At 43.7% G+C, this 27,203-nt stretch overlaps 1 protein-coding gene across 4 annotated transcripts in view; it reads right to left on the minus strand.

Annotated features, from left to right (window-relative positions):
- The window catches only part of ATP6V0A1 (ATPase H+ transporting V0 subunit a1), a 79,575-nt gene that overhangs the window by 19,683 nt on the left and 32,689 nt on the right, over window positions 1-27,203 (minus strand). For 2 of the 4 annotated variants that reach the window (XM_066585883.1, XM_066585884.1), the window contains exons 6-18: window positions 24,749-24,855; window positions 24,068-24,194; window positions 18,934-19,016; window positions 17,198-17,291; window positions 15,593-15,805; window positions 15,281-15,431; window positions 15,029-15,168; window positions 13,004-13,167; window positions 12,421-12,511; window positions 6,919-7,037; window positions 6,456-6,672; window positions 3,869-3,976; window positions 873-980 (exon numbers count right to left, since the gene is read on the minus strand). In XM_066585883.1, coding sequence (XP_066441980.1) covers window positions 873-980; window positions 3,869-3,976; window positions 6,456-6,672; window positions 6,919-7,037; window positions 12,421-12,511; window positions 13,004-13,167; window positions 15,029-15,168; window positions 15,281-15,431; window positions 15,593-15,805; window positions 17,198-17,291; window positions 18,934-19,016; window positions 24,068-24,194; window positions 24,749-24,855 — 1,722 coding nt within the window. The remainder of the gene's footprint in view (window positions 1-872; window positions 981-3,868; window positions 3,977-6,455; window positions 6,673-6,918; window positions 7,038-12,420; window positions 12,512-13,003; window positions 13,168-15,028; window positions 15,169-15,280; window positions 15,432-15,592; window positions 15,806-17,197; window positions 17,292-18,933; window positions 19,017-24,067; window positions 24,195-24,748; window positions 24,856-27,203) is intronic. The other 2 variants (XM_066585885.1, XM_066585886.1) reach the window with 1 other exon arrangement.

A 27,203-nucleotide genomic window follows, 5' to 3' on the forward strand; every position in this document is an offset into this window, starting at 1 on the left:
CTACATTGAAGAGATATCCAGAGGAACAAAAAGTCTCAAATGCAAATTTTTTATTTAGTCGTGCTTTCAAAAATTTTGCAAGAATCGGATATACATTTTAACCCTTTGCAATCCAATTTTGGATTCAGAGTTTTCTAGGGGGCTTTCTCTTTCTGCCATTATACAATGACATCATCTGCTAGCTAGAGCCAGTACTGCGGTATGGGACATGCTGGAGAGGCCCCCCCAACAACAAAGCGGCCAGTAATATACAGTAAGAATACCCTGCCGGACGTCTTCCGACATCGGAGCTGTACAGCCTTCAATTAGAATGGCTGAAGACATCAGACAGTGGATTAGAAAGGGTTAATGTCACAATTTCATTGTTCCAATTATCCCATTGTAGGGAGGTGTGTCTGTCAGCAAACACACGCCCATGCAGAGCGGTCGCATTTTATTTTTTACTTTTTTTTTTTAGAAGGTGGGGATGCTGGAAAACTTGTAGCCATTCCCATTCTGACTCAAACCAATTTTCCGCTCCCCTAATCCATGCCCCTTTCATACACTTTTTTTTCCATTAACCAAGACAATTCCGACGCCTCTTCTGAAGTGATGACGTTAAATGATGACGCATTTTTGAAAACCATTAGGCAGATTTTCAAAAAAGGAGAAGGGAAAACGGCCGTACGTTTCCTCAGTCTATGCACATTAGTTGGTGAGAAAGCAGCACGGTATACAAGGGACTGACATTTCAAAGCAATGTTCCGAGGATGACACACATATGCAAGAATTAACCCTTCAGTGCCAGCTCCGCTTGCAACGCTTAACTCATTCAAGCATAGCAAGTCTCCACTAGCAGCAAAGGAGAAAAATAACAATATAAAACAAGTTACCTCTTCGCCTTCCTCCGAGTGCATGGACAGCTGATCGTGCTGAATAATTTCGGCATCTTCTTCCGTCGGACCGTTACCAACGCGGATACCTCCGAAGTTATGCGTACCCTGGATTAGTGGGTGCGGGGAGGGGCATTTATAAATCAGGGTCAGGGCTCTCAGCCAATCAGCATGCTCTATTTCCTCCTTGCAAAAATCCCAACCCCATTTGTATCGTAAGAAAGCCATTTGCACCCATCTACTTGGATTAGTTTAGCCAGCTTCTAGACAGTTCCCCAAACGACTAGTTATTGTAGGCATTTACATTAAAAAGATGTGAATAGTCTGATCCCAGATTAGTAGCAGTTTTTGAAAGAGAAACCCTGATTTATAATTTAATAGCGTTAATGCTACCCGTCATTTATGCGATAAGAGGGGGTCTGCCGCACACGCCATGGTAAAGCGGTGTCTGCGTCTCTTATCCCGTAATATGGCGGTGGCATTAACCTTATTAACTTATAAAACACACCAGGAAAAACTAACCCACCCTCTAGGAAAGAGAACATGCTGGAATGTATCTAGACAGTACAAATAGTAAATAGAACAGGGGAGTTTAAAACAGAGGTTACATACAATTATCGCTAATACCTGGATTGTTGACAACGAACATAACTTTTGGGAGGTCGGGTTTAAAGCCTGATCCCGCCCCCCTTTACAAGTCTAATAAACACCTCTCTCTCTCTCTCAATGCACATTACCACCGCTGTTCTAGTCTATGCCCTAGTGCAAGCCTTTACATTTGCGGGCTATTTACACCTTTGCACTTTTTTTTTTCTTTTAAATCAATGTGTTTTTTGAAATTAAGACTTTTTGTAATTGGCTTTCATTAAAAAGTTCTGATTGTTTGATTTCTATGCTTGTATTTTTTTCCAGGGCGCTGCAGACTGGAGGACTCAAATCTTAGAAACTTCTGCCAGTCAACTGACAGCTCCTCCACTAGCCTGCCCCCCTATTAGATAGTAACATAGTATGTAAGGCTGAAAAAAGACATATGCCCATCCAGTTCAGCCTATTCCCCCCAATTTTGATCCAGAGGAAGGGAAAAAACAAAAACACAATGAGGTAGAAGCCAGTTTACCCATTTAGGGGAAAAAATCCTCCCTGACTCCAATTTGGCAAATTAGAAAAATCCCTGGAACAACAACCATTTTGAAGTTACTAATGATTATAACATATAATATTGTATAGATTAAGAAACGCATCCAGGTCTCTCTTGAACTCTTTAATCCATTTTGCCATCACCACATCCTCAGGCAGAGAGTTCCATAGTCTCACTGCTCTTACAGTAAAGAACCCCCTTCTATGTCGGTGTAGAAACCTTCTTTTCTCTAGATGCAGGTGATGATGCATTCACTGCCTTTCCAACGAGCGATTACAGAGGGCTGTAGGATAGTGCCAAGGGATAGTGGAGATCAGAAGAACAGTGAGCAGAGAAAGCTACTATTACAGAGGGCTGTAATTCATTTTCATTCCATGTGAATTATCTGCTCTCATCAGCAGTGATGCTCAGAGAGAAGATGAGAAATGGCTGTGTAGTATTGAGTGGGTGTGATTATGCTACACAGCCTCAGAAAGATGAGAGGGGAGGGCTGATCAGTTATGGGAATGCCCCCCAGCCAGATACTTGAATCAAAGAGAAGCTATAAACCAAGTATAATGCTTTTTAAATGCTTGAAAAGAAAAACGCAATGCAAAAGGCAGATAAGTGCATTGGGTTTTTTTTGCAGGGACTTAAAAAAAAAAAAAATCAATAGAAATATATTTTACTATGCCCCAAGGTTTCCACAGTCTGTATGCCAAGGCTGGCAACTATTTTCCAAAACTTCGGGCTTCAAGGGTCCTGCCTTGTTCTTTCCTAGGCCCCTATTTGAATTGTTATCTGTGACCACTACTATTGACTGTGTAAAAAGTTGAAATTTCATGGTTCCCGAGATATAAAGTTATGCAATTGGATTGAAAAGCTTTTGGTTTGCCAGTGCATCAATGGATAAAACTAGACGTTACAACGGGACTCTGGTTTCTTGCCACTCCAGTAAAAAAAGCAGTTCTATATTTTTATAAAAGCAAAGGAGAAGACAAACCAGGCAGAGCATCCTTAAGTGCGAAAGCTCGAAGTAAGGGGTGCTACATAGATGTGCTGCATTTAAATTGTCAGTGCAGAACAGGTGCTGCCTGCCTAGTACGCTAGTCGACCAAGGGTCATATGTCTAAGCGAGCGAAGGCTCTGATGCAACCTCTTAGCAGGCGATTTCAAAGAGAATGTAGCTGATGGGGTTGATAAAAATTCTAAAAAAAATTAAAATCTGTACTGCGCATGTGCGACGGCGAGCCCCTGGGTCCATCCGCAGTACAGATTCAACGGCAGCAGAGCAGGTACGTGCGGACCCACTGCTGGCAGAGTCAGATTCTGCATGTGGAATCTGGCTCTGCAGTGTCCAAGGGGCCTTATGATGGAAAAGTGGGAGTAATTTCAGTTTTATCCTGCTATTTAGAAGCAGCTACAGAAATGATTATCAGGCACACTTCCGCACCATAATGGGTTTTCTACATGATGGACGGTGCACTTTAAGTCAACAAACTCAGTATTATAAAACACTATTCAAACATAGTATATAAAATGTAACTCCCATTTTAAACTCAAAAGTGATAAGAAATAAAGGTAGAGATATATACGTGCACACACATCACCGATACTTAAAATCAAAGAGGAGGAAATACAATTTACCCTATTTCAGCCTGACTGATGGAAATATTTCCTTTGCCCGTCAGGCTTCGGTGATAGATCATAGATCAGCTTTAGCGTCAGGTGTGATGGTGCATGTATACATTTTGGAAAGACAGGAGTTCTTACCACTCGCACAGTCTCTCTATTGTTGCATATAAGCAGACCCCATGAGACGGAGCAGTGGTAAGGTATCACACAGCAAACAGAGGATTTATTTGGGCCTGGTACTCACCAAGTGCTTCCTCCTGAGGTACTGCTGGCGAAGCATTAAAGGTTTAAGAACCAGCATCCAAGGCACACAGAGGATAGCACATACAACCAGGAAACACTGCAGTCCTATCTGGAAGATAAGATTACAACAAGAAGTAAAAATCTGTATTGAGATAACAGGGCGGCAGCAATTAACCCTTTGCAATCCTATTTTGGATTTAGGGTTTCCTAGGGGGCTTACTCTTTCTGCCATTATACAATGGCGCCATCTGCTGGCTAGAGCCAGTACTGCGGTATGGGACATGCTGAAGAGGCCCCCAACAGAGCGACCAGTAATACCCTGCCGGACGTCTTCCGACATCGGAGCTGTACAGCCTTCAATCAGAATGTCTTTAGACGTCAGATAGTGGATTGGAAAGGGTTGAAGCTCTTTGATCAGATAACTAATCCCAGCAATGCGTCAACTGGAGAGTGACAAGTTTGTGCACACATCTGAAATTTCATGCTGCTACACATGGCCCTCTTCATCAGTCCTTGCTTTTAAACGGGTTTCCATGACTTACATTGATGACATATTTGTTGTCACCGCGCGCCTTTAGTTCTTGTTAGGCATCAATGGCCCAAACGGATGCCTCAGATGAGCAGCAGAAGGTAGCCTGTTAGCTTCTGTAATTGGTGGAGGTCCCGTGAAAAAACTATACATACTCATGGCCTCATGTGGCACAGAGTATTAATGAAGCAGAAATGCAGTGCTAAGCGCTCACTCACAACCTGACGGTTGCAGGTTCAATTCCCGCATGGTTCTGGAAGCCGGCTCAAGGTTGACTTAGCCTTCCATCCTTCCCAGGTCGGTAAAATGAATACCCAGCCTTACCTTAAAGCACTGTAAAATTAGTTGTCGCTATACAAACAAGTCTCTTCCCCCATTCCATCAATATGCCTTATATGTAGGGATAGGAAAAATACCCTAAGGGTATCTTCCCAAGAGCAGATTTGTTATGGATTTTCCATGCAGACTGTTGACACAGAAAATCCATACGATTTATAATAGTGAAAAGATTTTCTAAAGGTTTCACATACTGCAGAAGAAAATCCACCCAACATTTGTGCAGAAATTGACCAGTGAAGTGGATTTTGGATTAAAATACAAGTTATACTAAGGCCTCATGTCCACTAGCAAAATTGAATTGCGGATTTCCGCATTCAAATTTTGCCCATAGTGATCCATTGGCCATCCGCAGGCAATTAAATTGAAATTTGCACCCGCGGATGGCATTTTAATGGAATTGCGTTTTCTCCCGCACGTGTGAGAAAACACAGCATACTCCATTTTCTGTGGGTCTCCCATGTGGACGGCTCCCGCAGGCTTCCATAGAAGCCTATGGAAGCTGTCTGGTCCCGCGGTAGACCCGCAGCTGAATTTCTGCTCTCCGGGGCCGGAGAGCGGGAGAGCAGGAGTTCAAAAAGAAAAAAAAAAAGTGCACAGCACATGCGCGCGGCACGCTGCTGGCGTGCCGAGTGCATCCGCCGGGCAGAGAGAAAAAAGATCCGGCCACGACGGACGGGAACCCGCAGCGTCTGGACAGGTGAGAAAAATCTATTTTCAGACCTCATGTCCCCGGGAAAGGAGGGTCCCGCTGCAGGATTCTGCATGGACAATCCGCGCGGGCTTGAATTTCCTAGTGGACATGAGGCCTAAATCTTCTGGGCATCACTGGGACGCACTGCCGGGCATCGTTTGCCTGACAGCTTGTCCCATCTAAATAGGGCATTAGACTAACAATGTATACGAATGCACAGCATGCATAAGTTAGAGAAGCAATTTGGCCATCTTTGTTTGTGCAGGCCTGGAGGGTCATTTTAAAGGCCCATTTACACGGAACGATGATCGCTCAAAATTCGCTCAAACGATAGTTTGAGTAACAGTTTTGAGCAATCATCTTTGCATAACGCTAATTAGCTAATTAGCTACTTAAGAGTTAATGCAGGCGTAGCAGGATACTGCTGCAATAGCTCACAGAACAAAGCAGCTGTTTTGTATGTGTAAACAGCTGCATTGTTCTCGAAGCTTTCAGCTGGTGTCCCGCTGAGAACTGCCAGTGGGATACCAGCTAAAAGAATACTATCAGCGCCGCCCACTAAGAAAATTAGCGTACGGCGCTGATAAGAGTCATGGGTGATTTCTAGCTTGCTAGAAATCACTGATGTACGAATAGTGCATGAACAGTGCACGATGGTTGCCCGTTTAGAATCAACGATTATCGCTTAAATGATAGCTTTTGGGCGATAATCGCTGTGTCTAAATGGGTCTTTAGTGTGCCCACTAATCATTATCCAAACTGATCAGGATGCTGCCAAGTCAAACATTCATAGGTGATGAAGTGTAAAGAAGTACATCTCTCCTAGCTTCTCAAAACTGAGCCCTACTTAAATAATGAGAGGGTTTTGGGGAGATTAGAAAAAAAAATGGTCTGCCTTTTTCCCAGAAATAACACTATTTTTGTAAGAGACTTACGATCTAAGAGGTGTCCTATTTGCTTAATATTTTGTATATTTCTTCAAATGGAAACAATATTTACAACCCCAAATATCCACTTCAATGCTCCTACCTGCCCGCCATAAAGCATAGGGAAACTTGGATCGCTGTAGTTGAAGAGGAACATGTTAATGAAGTGAATGAGGAGGCTTGGCGCACTCTTCGAGGTGGCGGCATCATAGGCACACCACTTGTAAAGTATAAGAATAACCAAGTAACCGAACAGGGATGTCATGAAGATCATCTCTGGTATAAACCCAAGGTAAATGTTCAAAGGCTTCTTGAAATATCTAGAAAAAGAAATGAAAATACAATAAGGTCTTGCTTCTGGCCCAAAATAGTTGTTTAATAATAAGGAAAGTTATGCGTATTTGTAGATCCGGTTGATTTGAGACATATTTAGCTGATATGAGACATATAAAAAAAAGAGAGAGTGTACAGTACATGAATCTGTTCGCAGTGATTATCTGCTCTGGCTAATACAGAGGAACCTGAGCGCAGTATGATGAGACCGCCCCTTTAATATATGTACTTACATGTGGTTTAATAAACTGAGCGTGACTCCAAAAAGCATATGTATGATGCCAAGTACAACTGACATTTTCATCTTGAAGGAGTTCAGGAAGGTCAACTTGTTAGTTGCTATGCTCCAAATCTGTTAAGAGGAAATAACAGTTACCAGCAACCAGTAGATAAATTATTATACACGCTTTGTAAAAACAAAACCAAGCAGCTAGAAGAAGTTGTCAATTTGCAGCAAAACTGGGCAAGCAGTTACATCTCAGACAGATATGTAAATTATTAGAGTTGTGGTGTGATTAGATGAACGGTCTTGTCATTTGAGGTCCTAAAAGATTTCACCCTTGGCCTACAAAAAGGCTCTCGGAGGCTCCTTGTGTGTAGTGACCTCTTCTTCAGCTTGTGTAGAGCTTGTTGACCACTAGACGCCTCTATGGCACAATCGAGGAGATTTCACCCAGTTTGAGAGGGGCGCATTATTGTAATGTGAGAAGCTGGATGGTCTTAAATCGATAAATCGCGTTGTCTTCAGCGAGGAGTCCAGGTTTAGTTTGGGCACTGACTGACGGTGTTCTTGTTGTGCGCCCCAATCCTGCCTCTGCTGTAAAGCGTTTAACTGCCCTCACTGCTAGTGTGATGGTCTGGCGGCCATCGCATACAACAGTCAGTCACCTCTAGTAGTGGTATGAGGGAAAATGACAGCTCAGCGATATGTTCAGGACATCCTGCAGTCACATGTGTTCCTCTCATAGTGGCTTCCAAGAGGCAGCAGGATAATGCTCGGCCGCACACACAAGGGCGTCACATTCATGTGTTGTTTGCACGGCAAGATTGCATTGTTACAGGAATTGGAAATAGAGAATAGTACTTAGCAAAAGTATATATCTTACATTCTTCCTTATCTTCTGTTACACTGTTCAAAGGTCAGTGTGCAAAAGTGTCCAGTAAAGACAATGTCTTAGGCCGGCTGTCCACAGGCGATGCGGTATCCCGCGGCGAAGCTCCGCCACAGAAGTCAGCGAATAAACTGTCGTGGACAGGGGGCCTAAATATTTAACTGCTATCTATGTAAAAGCACATGACTGGCTGAAATGTACACATATTGACAATAGTCTACTCTCCTTTAAAAATACTATATAAAGAAAGATGTTTTGTAATAAAGGTAGATTGCTTTTAGACACGGTCATGTCTGTGTCCATTGCATTCTCACGGCGGCCACCATAACCACCTATAATTTGGAGCCTCACAGCATATTGACGGAACGATTGAATTTCCCTAACACCACAAAGAATAGAGCAGAGGAGAAAGAGATACAGCAAGAAATGACTCTAGCCACAAAGAACTGCGTAGTAAGTGCGCAGAGTCCTCTTGAATGGAGAAAAAAGTGCTGTTGTGAAGAAGAAAAGAAGAGTGCTGGTTGTGGGGGATTCACTATTGCGAGGAACAGAGGCCGCTGTCTGCAGACCTGACACCTCACGAGAGGTGTGCTGTCTTCCAAATGCACAAATCAAAGAGGTGTCTGATAGGTTGTAAAGACTCTTCAGTCCTACAAAACACAACCCATTCTTACTAATACATGAAGGGACAAATGACACTGCAAAAAAAGGACCTTGCAACTATCTGCAGAGACTTTGAAGACCTTGGAAAGAAGGTGAAGGAACTAGGAGCACAGGTGGTCTTCTCATCCATCCTCCCAGTGGATGGCCTTGGAATAAGATGGAACAGGATTCTAGAGGTGAACAACTGGCTATGTCGATGGTGCCGTCAGCAAAGATTTAGATTTCTAGGCTATGGAGTGAATTACCTATATGATGGACTGCTTGCTAGAGACGAGTTGCACCTTACAAAAACAGGTAAGCATATTTTTGGTGGGCACCTTGCTTCACTCATTAGGAGAGCTTTAAACTAGAACAATATGGGAAGGGAAGTGAAAGGCCAGGTAAAAATATATAGCTAATTAATACATTTGAGAACCTTGCTATTAGAAGTGGAAAGAAAGAACATAGACAAAAAATTCAGAAGGAAAGTAGAAGAGCAAGAGACACCAATCACAAACTAAAATGTTTCTATACAAATGCACAGAGTATGGGAAACAAACAAGGGGAATTGGAGCTCCTAACACTAAAAGAGAAATATGAGGTCATAGGCATCACGGAAACTTGGTGGAATGATACACATGATTGGAATACAAGGCTTGAAAGATACAACTTATTTATAAGAAACAGACCTAATAAAAGGGGAGGAGGTATTGTGTTGTATGTTAGGAAAACATTCAGCTCCACAGATTCAAGCGTCCGAGCATGGAAGTTCTGTAGAAACTGTTTGGGTAAGAATACAAGCAGAGAACAACAGAAAGGACACCATTGTAGGCATTTACTATAGGCCACATGGACAAGAAGAAGATATTGATGAACTCTTTCTACATCAAATGGCCAAGCTCTCAAAAAAGCATGACATAGTGATTATGGGAGGTTTTAACTATCCAGACATATGTTGGGAATCTCTCGGGTAAAAGTAATGGATTCAACAAATTCTTATCCGCTTTTGCTGACAACTTTATCTTCCAAAATGGTTGAAGAGTAAACAAGGGGATCTGCTATCTTGGATCCAATTCTTACCAACCCGGGAGGGAATAGTTGAGGAAGTAAGGGTGGCTGGCACCTTAAGAGGCAGTGATCATGCTATCCTTGAATTTTGGATAAAAGGGGAGGAAGACCTGAGAAAACTCAGACTTCAAGGTTTGATTTTAGAAAGGCAGATTTTAATGAACTCAGAAAGAGGATAGGAAAAATCCAATGACTGGATGTTCTTAAGGACAGAAATGTCCAAGAAGGTTGGGAAATATTGCAAAATGAGATTCTCAAAGCACAATCGTTAACAATCCCTAAAAGAAGAAAGAATTGGAAGCATTTAAAGATACCTGGATGGATGAACACAGAACTTCCACACATGTTAAAAAGGAAGAAAAATATGTTTATCAAATGGAAAGAGGGGGGATATCTAAAGAAGAATATAATGCGGTCTGCAGAAACTGTAGGCAAGTGTCAGAAAAGCTAAAGCTAATAATGAATTGAGGCTTGCAACAGAGGCCAAAAGCAATAGAAAAGGATTTTGGGGGTATGTCAAAAGCAAAAGAAAAGTCAAAGAGGCTATTGGATGCTTACAAGATGAAAATGGGGAATTTGTTAAGAATGATGTTGAGAAGGCCGAACTTTTAAATTCCTATTTTGTATGTGTTTTCTCTTAGAAAGTAGATGGAACACCAACTGATCTTCCCTGTGCTATTGGGGGAATAAAACAACACAGGCTATCTATAAGCAGGGAGATGGTGAGGGAACACTTAGCTAACTTAAATGAATTCAAGTCTCAAGGTCCAGATGAATTACATCCTAGGATACTAAAGGAAGTAGCGAAGGTCATTGCTGAACCCCTTGCCATAATCTTTGAAAATTCCTGGAGAACAGGAGAAGTCCCAGAAGATTGGAAAAGGGCAAATTTGTCCCCATCTTTAAAAAAGGGAAGGTGGTGGATCCAGGAAACTACAGGCCTGTGAGCCTGTTTTCTATACTGGGAAAGATCTTTGAATAAATCATTAAAACAGCATGTATGCAAGTACTTGGATAAAATTGGAGTAATTAAACAAAGCCAGCATGGGTTTGTAACAAACAACTCATGCCAGACGAATATAATTTCCTTCTATGACAGAATCACTGACTGGGTTGATCATGGAAATGCGGTGGATATAGTATATCTTGACTTTAGTAAAGCATTTGACAAAGTATCTCATACTTTACGTATACATACTCGTACTTAATGAAAAAATTGACCAAATATGGGATTGACAAGGCAACTGTTAGGGGGATTCACAACTGGCTGAGTGATCATACTCAAAGAGTGGTCATAAATGGCTGCACATCCAAGTGGAAGAATGTATCTACTGGGGTACCACAAGGCTCTGTCCTAGGCCCAGTGTTGTTCAACCTTTTTATAAATGATCTGGAGGAGGGAATTGATGGGAAACTGATCAAATTTGCCGACGACACAAAGCTAGGAGGGATAGCCAACACTAAGGAAGAGAGTATTCAAAAAGATCTAGAAAAGCTTGAACAGTGGGCAGCGACTAACAGAATGGTATTTAACAAGGAGAAATGCAAAGTCCTACATTTGGGCAAGAAAAATGAAAAAAGCACAAACAGACTGGGAGGAGTTGGGCTAAGCAGCAGCACATGTGAAAAAGACTTGGGTATAGTAATAGATCACAGACTGAACAGGAGTTAATGTGATTCAGCAGCCAAAAAGACAAAACACAATTCTGGGGTGTATTAACAGAAGCATAGAGTCTAGATCACGTGAGGTCATTATCCCCCTCTACTTTTCCTTAGTCAGACCTCATCTGGAATACCGTGTCTAGTTCTGGGCACCCGACTTTAAAAAAAAGAAATCGACAAACTGGAGCAATTTCAGAAAAGAGTTACCAGGATGGTGAGCGGCCTGCAAATCATATCGTATAAGGAACGGTTAAAGGATCTGGGAATGTTTAGCTTGCAAAAAAGAAGGCTGAGAGGAGACTTAACAGCGGTCTACAAATATCTGAAGGGCTGTCACAGTGCAGAGGGGTCAGCCCTATTCTCATTTGCACAAGGAAAGACTAGAAGTAATGGGATGAAACTGAAAGGGAGGACAGACAGATTAGAAAAAAAAACAACTTTCTGACAGTGAGGGTGATCAATGAGTGGAACAGGTTACCACGGGAGGTGGCGAGATCTCCTTCAATGAAAGACTTCAAACAAAGGCTGGACAATTATCTGTCTGGGATGGTTTAGTGAATCCTCCACTGAGCAATGCTGTTGGACCAGATGACCCTGGAGGTCCCTTCCAACTCTACCATTCTATGATTTAATGTATCACATTTTGCATCCAAGCTAGAGGCAACCTAACAAGGTACTAGAGCCTCCATATGCCTGCCTGTATCATATCTTGTATCCAAGCTAGAGACGGTACAACAGGGTACTAGAGCCTGCATGCCCGCATCACATCTTGTATCCAAGAGGAGGATACAACAGGGTACTAGAGCCTCCCTTCAAGTGTTCAGTTTTCTGCAATATACTATCTCTTTGCTCCGATATTGTAATCGCTTACTTATATAAACGTTACAATCACACATGGAAAGTTCAATTCGATTCTGACATGTCTTTGATGCTTGATCCTTTTTTTTTTTTTACAATGAGTGTACATATCATTAGGTCATGTGAAGCTGCATCCAACAAAAGAAGCAAACACTTATTCAAGGGTTAATCACATCTTTTGTACAGCCAAAAAAAATAAAAAAATTGTTGTCGTAGTCGGCAGCACATCTTCCCATACGAACAGGAGATGTACTGCCCACAATAACGTAATTGTAAATCAATCATCCCCTGCACATTTTGAGTCAGCCTGTGGCAAGGTCAGGTAATCAAGTACCGATCTTGCTGACCCGATCCATCTTGAACCATGTAAAAAAAGAGCCTTAAATCATTTACCGGATCAATTCCAAACGGATATGGTCCATTGAATACGCCATTGATAGCTGGATCCAGCTGCAGTACATGCTCTGTTTTAAGAAGTTCTTCTCTATAAAACAAAAAAGAAAAACATTAAGAACCACTACAGGGTCACCAATTGACTATATCAAACATTTTGGGGGAATTGTTTTGATTTTCCAGGTACCATTGGAAATGGGATATTTTGGATGTTGTAGGGGGCATCTAGATTTTTCCAACCCCTGCCTGTCTTCCCCCATTTTCCCTGACATTAGGAATTAATATGGAGATTAGAGTTTAGGTTCCAGGCAGAGTCGTCCTTGTCAGGACGGGAACCCTGCATATTTCATCAGTAGGTTAGCATCTAGGAGACAGAATAGGTCATAAATTATTTTGAATGATTGAAATAAAAGGAAGGTTTTATACTACATATAGCACAATACTTCTGCGAATTCTCTATACAATATTTTGTGCAAGACTGAAAGGTTCTAGCTGGAGACCAATATTTCTAGCAGTTCTGTGATATAAAAGTGAATGTGACCAAATAAACATGTAAACTTGCCATCTACTATGTGATACTCACGTCCAATTGGCCTTTGTGCTGATAAACATTGGCCTAACGCTCCAGGAAGAGCCAAAGAGGTTGAGAGCTTTAGAAAAGCAATCATTGTAGATTAGGCCAGTGTAGACAGAGAAGACCCCCATCAGAAGAATGATGTATCGACCACTAAACACCATGTTGAAGAGCTGTGAAGAAATAAGATAGTTACGAAAATCTACAATATGTACCATAAATTGCTTTTTACAATGTCCCTTAAGTATTGAGAAAGGTGTCTTCCAAGAAAGGAACCCATTTTCCTGACAACAAAATCAAAGCATGAAAGGATAAAAGTAATTGGACCTCGGAGCATGAATCAAAAGTAGAATTTATTTACATATAATACTTAGTTGGACTCCTTTGGCCCTAAGGACATTAGATATTCTCCATTACATACTTTCCACTAACATCTGATACACTTCAACTGGTATTTCCCCTCCATTCATCCTGCAAATGTCTGATGAATTCTTTCAAAGAAGATGCAATGGCCAGTCTACAATGGTCCAAGGAGCATAGTCGTTGGACAGTTCAGCAATGCAAGAATGATCTGTCAAGTGATGATTCTCGCTAATCCACCTTCAAATCAGATGGACATTCTCTGACAATCAGTGCAGTCCATATCTTCAATGGTTTTGTTATTTCAGTAAAGGGTCCCCTTTCCTCTGGGACACCAGTATTGATATTAATACTTCCATCAAGAAAATGCACCTTATCCTCAAGCCAACGTAAAACATTGTTGAATTTGTGACATGGAGGTTTCAGGATTGTACTGGCCTGCATAGCGTCTCAATCTTTGGGATGAACTGAAACGTCGGGTCAGGAAATACGAACAGCATTCCCCTTCTTTCAGAAGATGCACCAGCAGCTTTTCTTGTATGATAATGTCCCAATGGGGACATTTTTTCACTTTACCCTTCTCTATATACCCTGAAAATTCGCCCAGTGGTTTCTTCACTAGCCAAGAGTTAGCAGCAGCCGTATATTCTAAATATACTGAAAACATACTTTTCTAGAGTTGCACATGACATTTACACCACAGTCATGTAAACACAATACTTAGTATGGTACCGACTCCACCACCCTATGGAGAGGCAGGTCTTTTTTTCTAATTTTACAGAGCCCACATTGCACTGACAGACTACTGCGAAGCCTTGAATAATTAAATACCTGGAGCGTTTCCAATATGTTTGAGCAACGATAATGCCAAATTACAATATGGTTTTGTCCTTACCAGTCATTGCCTAAAGTTCTGTAAGAACAACTTTCTTTAGGGGTCATATCCTACGAGTACGAAAACTAAATTTATGGGCTCAAGGACAGGGGCTGCCAAGTCCAGGCATGTGCCTCTTATACTCCCTTGCTTCCCCGTTCTCTCACAGTCCGCCTGGTACGTACATTGCTCTGGTCTCTGCATTCAGTAGGTGTGCACACACAGAGGAGTCCAATGCACGGACCAAGTAGCGGCTTCCCATGTGGACAACAAAGGGACAGGGAAATTAGGAGTATAAAAAGCAGATTTCTAGACTCAGCGCCCCTCCTTCCTGTCCTACGAGCCCATAAACTTGGTTTATGATGCTCATAGGACCTGACTGGTTCCTTTTTAAGCCTTCACACTAATCTCAATGAGTGGAACAGGTTGCCATGGGAGGTGGCGAGATCTCCTTCAATGGAAGTCTTCAAACAAAGGCTGGACAAATATCTGTCTGGGATGATTTAGTGAATCCTGCCCTGAGCAGGGGGGTTGGACCCGATGACCCTGGAGGTCCCTTCCAACTCTACCATTCTAGGATTAATCTATGCAATAACACAGTGTTCCCCAACTCCAGTCCTCAGGGACCACCAACAGGTCATGTTTTCAGGATTTCCTCAGTGTTGCACAGGTGATGTAATTATTGTCAGTGCCTCAGACATTGCCACAGGTGTTCTTACCATAGGATATTCTGAAAACATGACCTGTTGGTGGTCCCTGAGGACTGGAATTGGGGACCCCTGCAATAACAGACTGCATACCTCATTTTCAGTTTTTTGTGACAGAATCCGGCTTTCTCTTACGACCATCCAAACTGCAAACAGTGTCATCAGGATTCCATGGCCAAAGTCACCGAACATTACAGCAAACAGGAAAGGGAAGGTGATAATCGTATATGGAGCTGTAAAGAAAAAAAAAAGGATGAAAATGTAATGGGAATGGTTTAGTAGGGTGGAACCTTGGAACTTGTTCCCTTTAATACAGCAGCTTCTAAAAAAGGTGGTTGGGATTACCTGGATTTATTTCCCGGTAACTGCCAATACCATAGGCATCAACAAGGTTTTGGAAACCATACGTGAACTTGTTGGTCTTGTTGTAAGTTGGAGGGGTCTGGTTAGTTTGCATCCTGTTTAGGATGGAAGGGACAGTAGATCCGCTATGTTCCTGAAAGACACATGAACTTACAAACATAAATATACATAAGAGGCTAAGATTAGAGTCAATTTCATGAAATCATAATGCATTGTCTGTCTAGCTAGGTGAACATTAAGAATAGAGAATGTTGATGCAAACCAGTGACAAAGTCTTCAACAAACAGCACTCACCGTGCCTCTCCTGAGAGCAAACTGGATGGAATCCAAATCAGCCACCGGGCACCAGACCTCTGCAATCAGACACTTCTGGGTGACATCAATGTTGCACAGGTTTAGTGTATGGTAAATGGCCTTCATTTTTCTGACCTTAATAAACCAGACTCGGATTGTTTTAGCAGCAGCTTGCAGGACCCGCTGGCGATGGTCTTCTGTTTGGTTAAGAACCTGAAATTGAAAAGGGGTATTCACATCTCAGACTTTCATGGCATAACCACAGGATATGCCATAAAGTCAGATAGGCATGGGTCTCCCACCTTTGGGTCCTGTACCTATCTTCTGTTCTGCCACCCTGAATGTGGTGGCCAGTGGTAGCAACAAGGATGGAAACAGTATGTTATTAACTCCCAGAGAAGTCAATGAGCATTACACAGAGTAGCATGACAAGCTATACTTTTTCCCCAATTTGAAAACTACAGAAACAGCAAAGCTTTCTGTACTACGCCGTTTGCCTAACTCCCATCGGAGTTAAAGGGGTTGTCTCGCGAAAGCAAGTGGGGTTAAGCCTCCTGATTGGCTGGAATCGGCACACGTGACGAGGCGGAGCTACGCGATGACGCGTAGAAGGGGCGGAGCCAGAACGCCGCTCGTGCCAGATCGAGCCGAAGGCAGAAGACCCTTCTGCGCAAGCGCGTCTAATCGGGCGATTAGACGCTGAAGTTAGACGGAGCCATGGAGACGGGGACGCTAGCAACGGAGCAGGTAAGTGAATAACTTCTGTATGGCTCATATTTAATGCACGATGTATATTACAAAGTGCATTAATATGGCCATACAGAAGTGCTTAACCCCACTTGCTTTCGCGAGACAATCCCTTTAAGGAAACAGCATGGCTCGGCTGTTTCCTTCAGCCTAGCCACCGCTTATGCAGCAGCATTCCCATCTGAGCCATGTTTAGCCAAGATGGGAACACCCCTTTAAAAAAAAACTGACCATGATGGGGTTTATATTTTATGGAAATTTATGTAATGCCCATCCAGAGCTAATCAAAACTAAGTGAACCCTGTGTGTGCAATGTACTGTATACAATTCCATTATCCACCAGTGAGGTCAAAAAGCTAACGGAGCAGTCAAGGACATAGAGTTGTTTTACTGAATGGAAAGAAGTGGTTTACTTAATTTTACCAACCAATATTTATTCCTTATATTGGAGATATCTACAGGGGGTGGACAAAAATATGGAAACAGCGTACGAAATGCTTGCCTTAAAAATGGTATTTGCAGGCCTTACTGAAATAGGATTTGTAATTCCATGTAACTTAAGTGGAGGTAATAGGACACAGATGCTGCCAGGCAGACGTCAACATCTGCCCAAGCAACAAGGTGCCATTGGTCAGGGGTTTGAGTCACTCAGCTGCTCTTCCCAGCCGGCTCCCCCAAACCTCCCAGAGCAGGGCAAGAGATGAAGTCAACACAAATTTGGTGGGAAAGCTCCCGGCCAAGCAGAGGTCAAAAGGGCAGCTCAGTGCTAATGATTAAAATCCTATGCATTTTGTACAGCGTTTCTACATTTTTGTCCACCCCCTGTATTTCAACAGACAACCCGTTTAAAAATTTTACCATCTGCAAATCATCTATCCTCGTGTTTACTCCTGCAGCCATCTCTTTGCGCTCTTGTGGCGTTTCAGGACACGGGTAAAGAGAAGCTCGAAATCTGTAATGCAAAAGAAAAATTACTTATTTATTTGTAAGATTCTATCTATCTATCCATCTACACACCAACAGTAAAGCAAACCAAACAGAGAGAACATAGCCAAGGTTTTTGGTATGACATCCCCCTTCTTGGTATGGAGCTGGCCTGGTGATCGCCATGGGTCATGCTCCTGAAATCCCTAGCTTTAGTCACTAGAGGAAACGGCAGGCAGTCTGTTGAATGGTCATCCATGTAATAAGCCGATGCGCTGAGATGAATATTCAACAGCTCTCCCTGCTTTGGATCACTGTGAGTCAGGGTTATGACAAGTAGCGTTAGAAACTACTGCAGGGATTTAGAGTAATACATAAGTTCATACAATCAGAGCACCTTTCATTACATCATGCAGCCCACTGTAGTAGTCACCAAGTGATCTTACTGACAGCTTACCTTGGGGCTCGTACCCGCTGGCAATAGATTTTTCTGCGATGGGAGAGTGAGTGAAAACGCATGCTAATGAAACCAATGATTTTCAATGGTTTCTTTCTCATTTGCGATGTTTTCAAAAAGCCTTGCACGGCTAAGAAAAATCTGTGATATCGCCTATTGTTTTTAATGGGGCCAGCAGCAGCTCCAATGGGAATGCCCGGTCACAGTTGTGGCAGAGGTCCGCGATGGTATCCCATTGCTTTCAATGGGACCGGCGCTGCTGCAGCCCCACTGAAAGCAATGGAATGAAGACCACCACCCCGGTGATGATTTTTGGGGAAGGGCTTGAAATATAAGTGCTCAGCTGTCATTCAATGACTGCTGGGTGCTGCCTCTGATTGGTTACAGAGCTCAGCCAATCAGAGGCATCACTTTCTGGGGGCAGGAATTGTTCAATCTAGAAGACAGAAGACGACTACAGCGACCGGAGAGAAGAGCCGGACGGTTCTTCTAGGTGAGTTATTTTATTTATTTATTTTACAGCTAGGGACGATTTTCAGGGAAGGGCTTATATTTCAAACCCGGTCCTTGCAGGGATGAAGGAATCCCCTGCCATAGTTGTGGCATATCCCAAAGTGTGGGCAGTGGAGGACACGCAGGTGCACCTCTTCACTTTAATACAACTGCAAGACAGAATTAGAGTGCTCAGCTATCTCCATTCACTGCTTCAGTCACTAGAGGGACTCACAAGCAAATCCCCAGTAATCATACATGTATTCACCTATCTTGCAGATCCTATTCCTTAACCCCTTGGTAACCACCGATACACCTTTTGATGGCCTGCATCAGCGGTCAATGTATGAAGAGAGATCAGGCGGGCGCCGGCTGTTTCTTACAGACAAAACCCGCTCGCAACAGCTCCGATAAGCTACGCGGCTCATTGGAGCCGCTAAACCCTTAAAATGCTGTCAATTTTGCAAGCAGCATTTAAACCATACAGCACCCTCACGATGAGATCGCGGGTTGTCATGCGGATGTCATGGCAGCTGGGGGCCTTCTAAAAGGCCCCATAGCTGTCATGGCCGAATGCCTATCAAGCCTTGCCTGTGGGGTGGCTTGATAGACTGCCTGTCCGATCACAGTATGATGTAATGCTATGGCATGAATTTGTCTATCTAGCGGTATCAGTTTATTCTTTTTTTTTTTTTTAATTCATTCAACAATTGTCTCCTACCCCTCACAAATCTTCTTCACTCTGTTCTTCAACTGGTCTCCTTGGAAGAATATGATGAATACAGACTTGTGGACACTGTCACCCTGTAAAGAGTAAACCCATGAATTAAGGTGAAGAAAACTTAGGACATCTGTCACCCGATTCTAGAACTATTTCTACCTTATGATGTGGGGCATAGTGGTGCAACCAACTGCACCTTTATTTTGTTGACCAGGTTCTCCATTGCAGAAATATCTTACTTTCAGCGCTTATCTCGTGCATTATGCAAATTACTGGAAAACCATCTGATGGCAGTTCACTGCACAGAGGATGCTGCATGCGCAGCAGCGTCCTTTAATCCATTCCCATCATACATGATGTTATAAGCATGCACCGTCCTCCGTGTGGTGCAGAAGATCTAGAACACAGAGCGTCTCCGGTTGCCTGAACTAGAGACGTCAATCAAGATGATTGGTATTTATTGAAAGAAGGGGAAAGCGATCCCAGAGGAGTAGAAGTAAGCTGTCTTCACATCTGCACTAGAACCTCCAGTTGGACGTTCCGTCGCAGGTCCGGCACAAGATACCGGAAGAAATAGCGCTGCACGCTACAGTTTTCCTTCCGGTAAAATGCCAGGCAGCTGAGCAGAATATAAAACGTACCCCATTATCGCCAATAGGGTCCATTCTTTTCAGTTTGGTTCCGTCATAAGATGGACCCGTTCAGCCAGGAGATTCCCCTTTCTGCTCCCCAAAAGGAGCAGGAAAGCAGAACCCTGGACACAGATGTGAAGGCAACCTAGCCCACCCATTGGACGGTTTACTAGTAGGGCTAGTGAGAGATGTGCGCATTCCGTCTGCATCAATATGTCGCTAATACGCACAAGTATCCCAGCCGGACTGCGGATATCCTGAGCTAAATTCTATGTTGCAGATCTGAACAACATAATAAAAAAGGTAGTTATTTGCACCACGTCTTATGGTAGAAGTAGTTTATTCTTAGAATCGGATGACAGACTTCTATTAACACAAGTTACAGCGAATACAAATCATGGCGTTGTCGCATGAAAACGGTTACTAGCGTTGCTACCATCTTTGGAAAATAGTTCATAAATGTCTCAAAAAGGTATATATATGACTGCAAGACAAAAAAAAGCTAAAACTTAATAAGTGCCAAACACTGTCCACAAGAGAAAAGTGAAGCTCCTCACACAAGTGTAGCACCATTATGCGTAAACCCCGAGGAATTTCTGCAACGGCATTGCATGTAGCAAATCATCAGCGTTTATAGCAACACCATAGTGGATGAGATTTAAAGGGGTTGTCTCGCGCCGAAATGTTTTTTTTTTTCCATAGGCCCCCCGTTCGGCGCAGGACAACCCCAAGGGAGGTGTTAAAAAAAAAAAAAAAAAAAACATATTACTTACCCGAATCCCCGCTCTGCGACGTCTTCCTTCTTCCTTCACCAAGATGGCCACCGGGATCTTCACCCACGATGCACCGCGGGTCCTTTCCCATGGTGCACCGTGGGCTCTGTGCGGTCCATTGCCGATTCCAGCCTCCTGATTGGCTGGAATCGGCACACATGACGGGGTGGAGCTACGATGACCAGCTCTCCGGCACGAGCGGCCCCATTCATTAGGGAGAAGACCGCACAGCGCAAGCGCGTCTAAAAAAGCAAGACGACATCAGAATTAGATGGCACCATGGAGACGAGGACGCTAGCAACGGAGCAGGTAAGTGAATAACTTCTGTATGGCTCATATTTAATGCACGATGTATATTACAAAGTGCATTAATATGGCCATACAGAAGTGTATAACCCCACTTGCTGGCGCGAGACAACCCCTTCAACCCTTTCCAATCCACTGTCTGACGTCTAAAGACATTCCGATTTAAGGCTGTACAGCTCCAATGTCAGAAGACGTCCGGCAGGGTATTCTTACTGTAGTACACTGTCTGCTCTGTTGATGGAGAGGCCCCCCAGACATGTCCCACACCGCAGTACTGGATCTAGCCAGCAGATGGCGCCATTGTATGATGGCAGAAAGAGAGAGCCCCCTAGGAAACCCTGAATGCAAAATTGGATTGCAAAGGGTTAATGCATTTCATTTACATGCTGTGGGGAAAAAAATACATCTGTCAGAAGTGTAAATTGTGTAGATAAAAATGCGGCTGAGGGGCGACCTAACAACTACGTGAAAATATATCAGGGGACAATACAGAGATCTCCCATCATCTATTTATACCCAGGACTGTAACAAGGGGGGGGCCCTCTACGTCTAAAAAAAATAAAGAAAAAAGGTCTTTACACCGACATAGGACGGGGTTCTTTACTGTAAGAGCAGTGAGACTATGGAACTCTCTGCCTGAGGACATGGTTATGGCAAATTCTATAAAGGGGTTCAAGAGGGGCCTGGACGCCTTTCTTAAGCGATGAAATATTATATGTTATAATCATTAAACAACGTCAGAAGGGTCGGTGATCCGGGGATTACTTTGATTGCCAGATTGGAGTCGGGAAGGAATTTTTTAATACTAAAATGAAAAAAAATTGTTTTCTGCCTTATTGGGGGTTAATGTAAATTTTACATAAATGTGGTTAGGATTTCATAGGAAATCTATAATGAGCCCAGCAAGGACTCTACTAGGGGGTTCTGCAAAATTTCAGTCCTGCATTCTGTTAGGTAGTCTCACACTGCCCATACCGACCTACATAAAGACCATTAGATTATATCAGCATACATGAGAATATACTAGCTAAGCAAGGTACCTTGGCATATTGCCACTGACCATCTTATTTTCAGTGGGAGGAAGTCCAATGCGCTTTGATCTGGCACTGCCCATCAAATGTTCTCTGCAGATAAGCAGTGTAATTACAATGACTCATGCAGAGAACATTTGTCTTCCTTGGCAGTCCAAGAGGTTCACCGCTTTAACACTGACTGCACTACGGTCGAAAGTACAACAGACGTGCAAGATTAAAGCTGGGGATACACATTGTATGGAAGTCAACCGGTTTTGGCCAATAATGTCATGTGAACGGGGGCCTCCCAACTGTCCACTGATGGCAGACATTGGATTAAAAGGAGGATTGAGCATGCTGCATCTCAACATTCCTGATCTCTCCCCTGAGAAATACGCCACCGTCCGTACCGGTCCTGTACTTTGGCTTTTGGTCTTTCTCATCCCCGCCCATTGCCCAATGATTGGCAGATTCCTTCTCCTTTTATGCCATCACAAACAGAAGTGAGCTGTCAGTCATTGTGCAATGGACAGGGCTGACGAAGACTAACAGCAGAAGCACAGGATCAGTCTGAACAGAGAAGAACGCCCATCGGACAGTCATGGGTTCATTTGTATATTGCATGTGCGGTAGAAGAATGAAGATTTCTCTAAGATGTTAGTGCTAGAATCACACATAAAGGCATCTTACCACTGCCTATTTTAGTGCCCATCTCATGGTGCCAATAGCACAATTCTACTGACAGACTTTCATTAACACAGTTCTGCAAGCTTATTATAAGATTTCTCCTGCTTCTTGATTCTAGTAGTCATTTAGTTCCAATATGCAATTTCCTTCCAGACTCGTTCAGCTGAACAAAGGATTGGGCAGATTGAAATCCAACTGCCTGATCCTTCTTTCCCCTCAACCTCTGCCCACCTTCAGGAGAAAGTCAACATTCCCGCCTACACACATTAGACAGCAGGCCGGTCTGCTGATATCAGCAGATTCGGCTTACATCCACATCGAATGTGTATAGCCACCTTTCCCAACATGAAGTAAACATTTTAAAGCCTAAAGCCCCTCCGAAAATTAGAAAATCCAGATAACACACCCAATTCCATTCCAGCATGTGACATACAGACCCTGGAAGCTACGATATGGTGGACTATTCGACAGGAATGTAAGACTAGAGAATTGGTGGTCTCTGGAGATGTTCTTTCCTTGACCTTGCATCTCTTTGGCCTCGAGTGTGTAGATTTTTCCAAGTTTTACTGTTATCAGTCCTCTCACCAGTAGAGGGGGTACAAACCAAGTACAATGTTTATGTACTGGGCAATATGTAGCAAACATGCAAAACAATTACTTTCCAATCAGAGCTAATAACGAGTTGTCTGGACTGGTCACACGAGTGTAGGGAACACTCCAGCACAGCTGTCTTAATGCAGATAGACTAGAGACCTTCCTGTGTTTGTATACTGGATACAGAGATATGGATAAGGAAGTCAATCTGTTAATCAGTAGGGACTGAGCTCATGCTGAAGGCACTTCCTTGGCAGTACAATGCACAGTATGAAATGAACACAGAAAGGCTGCCAAGTCATAAATGTACCCTACACCAAGGCCCAGGATGGTATAATGAGTAGTCCGAGAAGACGGGGGTGAAGCAAGCTTCAAGAGGCAAGCAGGTTAAATTTGTTGGGAAAGAAAAACTTAGATGCACGCACACGTGTATACATATAATATATTTACCCATATCTACACACACTTGTCTTTTCTCTTCCCAAGGTGGTTCAAGGGTAATTCTTAACAGGTGTAGCTAACCCAATGATAGTCTTTGCCGAAAGACTCAGGATAGGTCATTAATAGTTGATCGGTCGGGGTCCCGAGCGGTGGACCCCAGCAGATCAACTGAGCGGGCTCATGTTGACAGCAACGCAATAACACAAAGGTCGGCGCGGAAGCCTTCGTCCCAAACTCTGTGTAGTGACCGGAGCTTGTTACTGCAGGCACGGCTCTCATTGATTTCAATGGAAGCCATGCCTGCAGTTGCAAGCACCAGCCACTACATGGAGGTCGTCATGGAAGCTTTCGCTCTGACCTCTGTATTTGGAGCGGAAGTCTCCGCACCAACCTTCCATGTAGAGGCCGACGCTTGTAACTGCAGGCACGGCTCTCATAGAAATCAATGAGAGTCCTGCCTGCAGTTACAAGCGCCAGCCACTACACAGAGGTCAGTGTGGAGGCTTCCCCTCCAACCTCTGTTATTGCGGCGCTGACAGCATGCGCCCACACAGCTGATCCGGCGGGGTCCCGAGGAGCGGCAGACTCCGGCCGATCAACAATTGATGACCTATCCTGACGATAGGTCATTGATAGTATTTTACTGGAAAACCCCTTTAACTACTGGCCAAGGAAGCATATTTCTTACCGTCACTGGATCTTCCAAGGGGTTTTCAATTTCTGCCTGTCGCAGGAACACATTGCCACGGCAAACCCGCCACAACATCCTTTCAAAGGTGGGAATCCTCTCACGGTTGATCACACCAGCCACAAAGCTGAAAACATACCAGGTTGTATAATAGATCAGGATAGGTCATTAATAGTTGATTGGCAGGGATCCGGTGCTCGTGATCCCTACCGATCAAGCTGTCTGCTGGACCAGCTGTCACAGCAGACAGTGCTGGAAGCAGATGGGCACAGATCTCATTGAATTTAGTGGAAGCAGTGGCAAACCAGGTAGTTGCAATACGGACATCGCTAACTGCTTCCAGTGCTGTGGCCCAACAGACAGCGGATTAGTGGGGATCCTATGCCAGACTCCCACCGATCAACTAATGATGACCTAGTCTCAGTGTCTTGGACAACCCCTGTTGGAAGTTAAGTGTTTTTACATACATATAATGCATTTAGAGAGAAATGGAGGTATCATGCCATTTGTATTTTAGGAGAAGAGGAAAAGAAAAAAAAATTATGAAGTCTAAGTATTCCGGTTAGGCTTGGTACATCATACGTCGTAAAGGATATGTATGGGAAAACTCCTTTCAGTTGCCCACATCCATGTATGAAATTATTACACTAGATACAAAGGTGGTGTAGTTGTCGGACATACCCGAGTCTCAGTGGCGCTCCTCTTCCCATCTCGCTTGGGTCCAGCAGCGAAGAGGATTCTTCCAGTAGATCAGGATCCGCCATCTGCTGATGATGATGGAATTGAGCCTGAATTCACAAACCAATTAATAACTAATCAAACCAGTTAGTGGCATGCAGGGGGGCCATGTGGGGCAGGCATGATGCCAGGTGGAGGGGGGATACACAGAGGTCAAGTGCTCAAGTCTATGTATCAAGGCGGTGGCTCCATTTCACTGATGGAGATGTACAAGTCTAACATATAATGGAAAGAGTTTGTGCTTGTAGCACCTACTAGAATACGCAGAGAAGGTTCATCATTTTCCCTACAAAACATTTTGGAAAATTATTTTCAGAGTTGAACCCTAAAATGAATGAAAACAGCAATCGGCATTAATACATAGACCTTGGAAGGAAAACGTCTTAGAAACATCCAGCAGTTAGGGGACTGCAGAATAGGGCTAAGTGTATGAGCGAAGGATTTGGGGTAAAGGGAGAACTATACCCATGAATGTAAGATACATTTAGTCAGCTTGACCTAAAACCAGTCAGACACTGCTGGCTTTATTCCTTCCTTTACTGAAAGGCTTCGTATTCTACAGTTCTAGTTACCTTTAGATCGCGGTAAGAAAGAAACGAGGGCCGAAGAGAGCAAAAGCACTCTAAAAAATAAAAATCGAACCCCTAGAAGTTGTTGTCATTTTGCTGCAAAACTCGGCATGCCATTCCATCTCAGGCAGATATGCAAATGATTAAAGTTGAGGTGTGATTAGATGAGCGGTCTTGGCACCTGATGCCCTAAAGCTGGTTTCACCCTTGGCCTACAAAAACTGTCAGAAGCTACTTATGTGTAGTCGGCCACTTTTATCACTTGTGTAGAACTTGTTGACCACTAGACGTCTCTACGATGCAATCCAAGAGATTTCGGCCAGTTAAGAGAGTCTGAGAGGGGCGGATTATTGCAATGTGAGAATTGATGGTGGTATTGATGAATTACCGCCACCTGGGGCATTCTGGCCAAAATGCTAGGAGGTCTCGGGACCAGTGGATATGTGAGGGCACACACACAAGCATGGCGACCGGGCTCAGGACGCCCTCGACAGACCACCAGTAGTGAAGATCGTTTGACAAGCAAGAGCAGCTCCAACTGATTCCTTGTCCACTATCCAGAGACTGGTGGCACAATCGTTACAGACCGCTGTGTCGGTCACAACCATTTCCAGGCTGAAGGACATTTGATCTCATGGCACCCATTACTTGACACCCACCGTCATGTTGTGAATGATGAAACTAGACTACTGTGGAGTGGAACCGGGTTGTCTACAGCGACAAAACTAGGTTTAGTTTGGGCATTGAGAAACGTCTGTGTTCATGTCCGGAGACCTCGGGGTGAGAGTCTGAATCCTGCCTTTGCTGTGGAGCGGCACACTACCCCCTGCTGGTGTGATGGTCTGGGGGCATCGCAATGACAGTTGAGCAACAAGTTCAGGACATCCTGCAGCCACATGTGTTCCTCTCATGGCAGGGCTTAGTCCCAAGAGAGGAGCATTCTTATAGGTAGGTACTCATCTTTCTCAGGTTAAGATTAAACCACCTGGTATTAGCATTATGACCCATCTGAAAGCATGGTCACCTGGACGTTGGTAGATGGGCCAATATGATTTGACGAAATCATAAACCAAGAACCTTGCATTCATTAATGTGGTTAGAGTATTTATTATAGGTATGTATACTTCTGATAATGAATGTATTTTGCATGCTGTTGCCACTCTTTGGTTTCTGCTTCTATTGCATGTTGCAGCCATGGTTTAACCTGTACCTATAGATTTCTATTGGAAAGTGCTGAACTATTTTACATCTTGTAGCCAAGCTAGAGGCGGTATAACAGGGTACTAGAACCTCCATGCCCTCCCGCATCACATCTTGTAGCCAAGCTAGAGGTGGTATAACAGGGTACTAGAGCCTCCATGCCCTCCCGCATCACATCTTGTAGCCAAGCTAGAGGTGGTATAACAGGGTACTAGAACCTCCATGCCCGCCCGTATTACATCTTGTAGCCAAGCTAGAGGTGGTATAACAGGGTACTAGAACCTCCATGCCCGCCCGTATTACATCTTGTATCCAAGCTAGAGGTGGTACAACAGGGTACTAGAGCCTCCATGCCCTCCCGCACCACACTTGTATCCAAGCTAGAGGCGGTATAAGAGTACTAAAATCTCCGTGCCTGCTCATATCACATCTTGTATCCAAGCTAGAGGTAGTACAACAGGGTACTAGAGCCTCCATGCCTGCCCATATTACATCTTGTATCCAAGCTAGAGGTGGTACAACAGGGTACTAGATCCTCCATGCCCGCCTGTATCACATCTTTATCCAAGCTAGAGGTGGTACAACAGGGTACTAGAGCCTCCATGCCTGCCTGTATCACATGTTGTATC

Source organism: Eleutherodactylus coqui, chromosome 13, assembly GCF_035609145.1.
Source record: "Eleutherodactylus coqui strain aEleCoq1 chromosome 13, aEleCoq1.hap1, whole genome shotgun sequence".
Classification (NCBI taxonomy): Eukaryota; Metazoa; Chordata; class Amphibia; order Anura; family Eleutherodactylidae; genus Eleutherodactylus; species Eleutherodactylus coqui.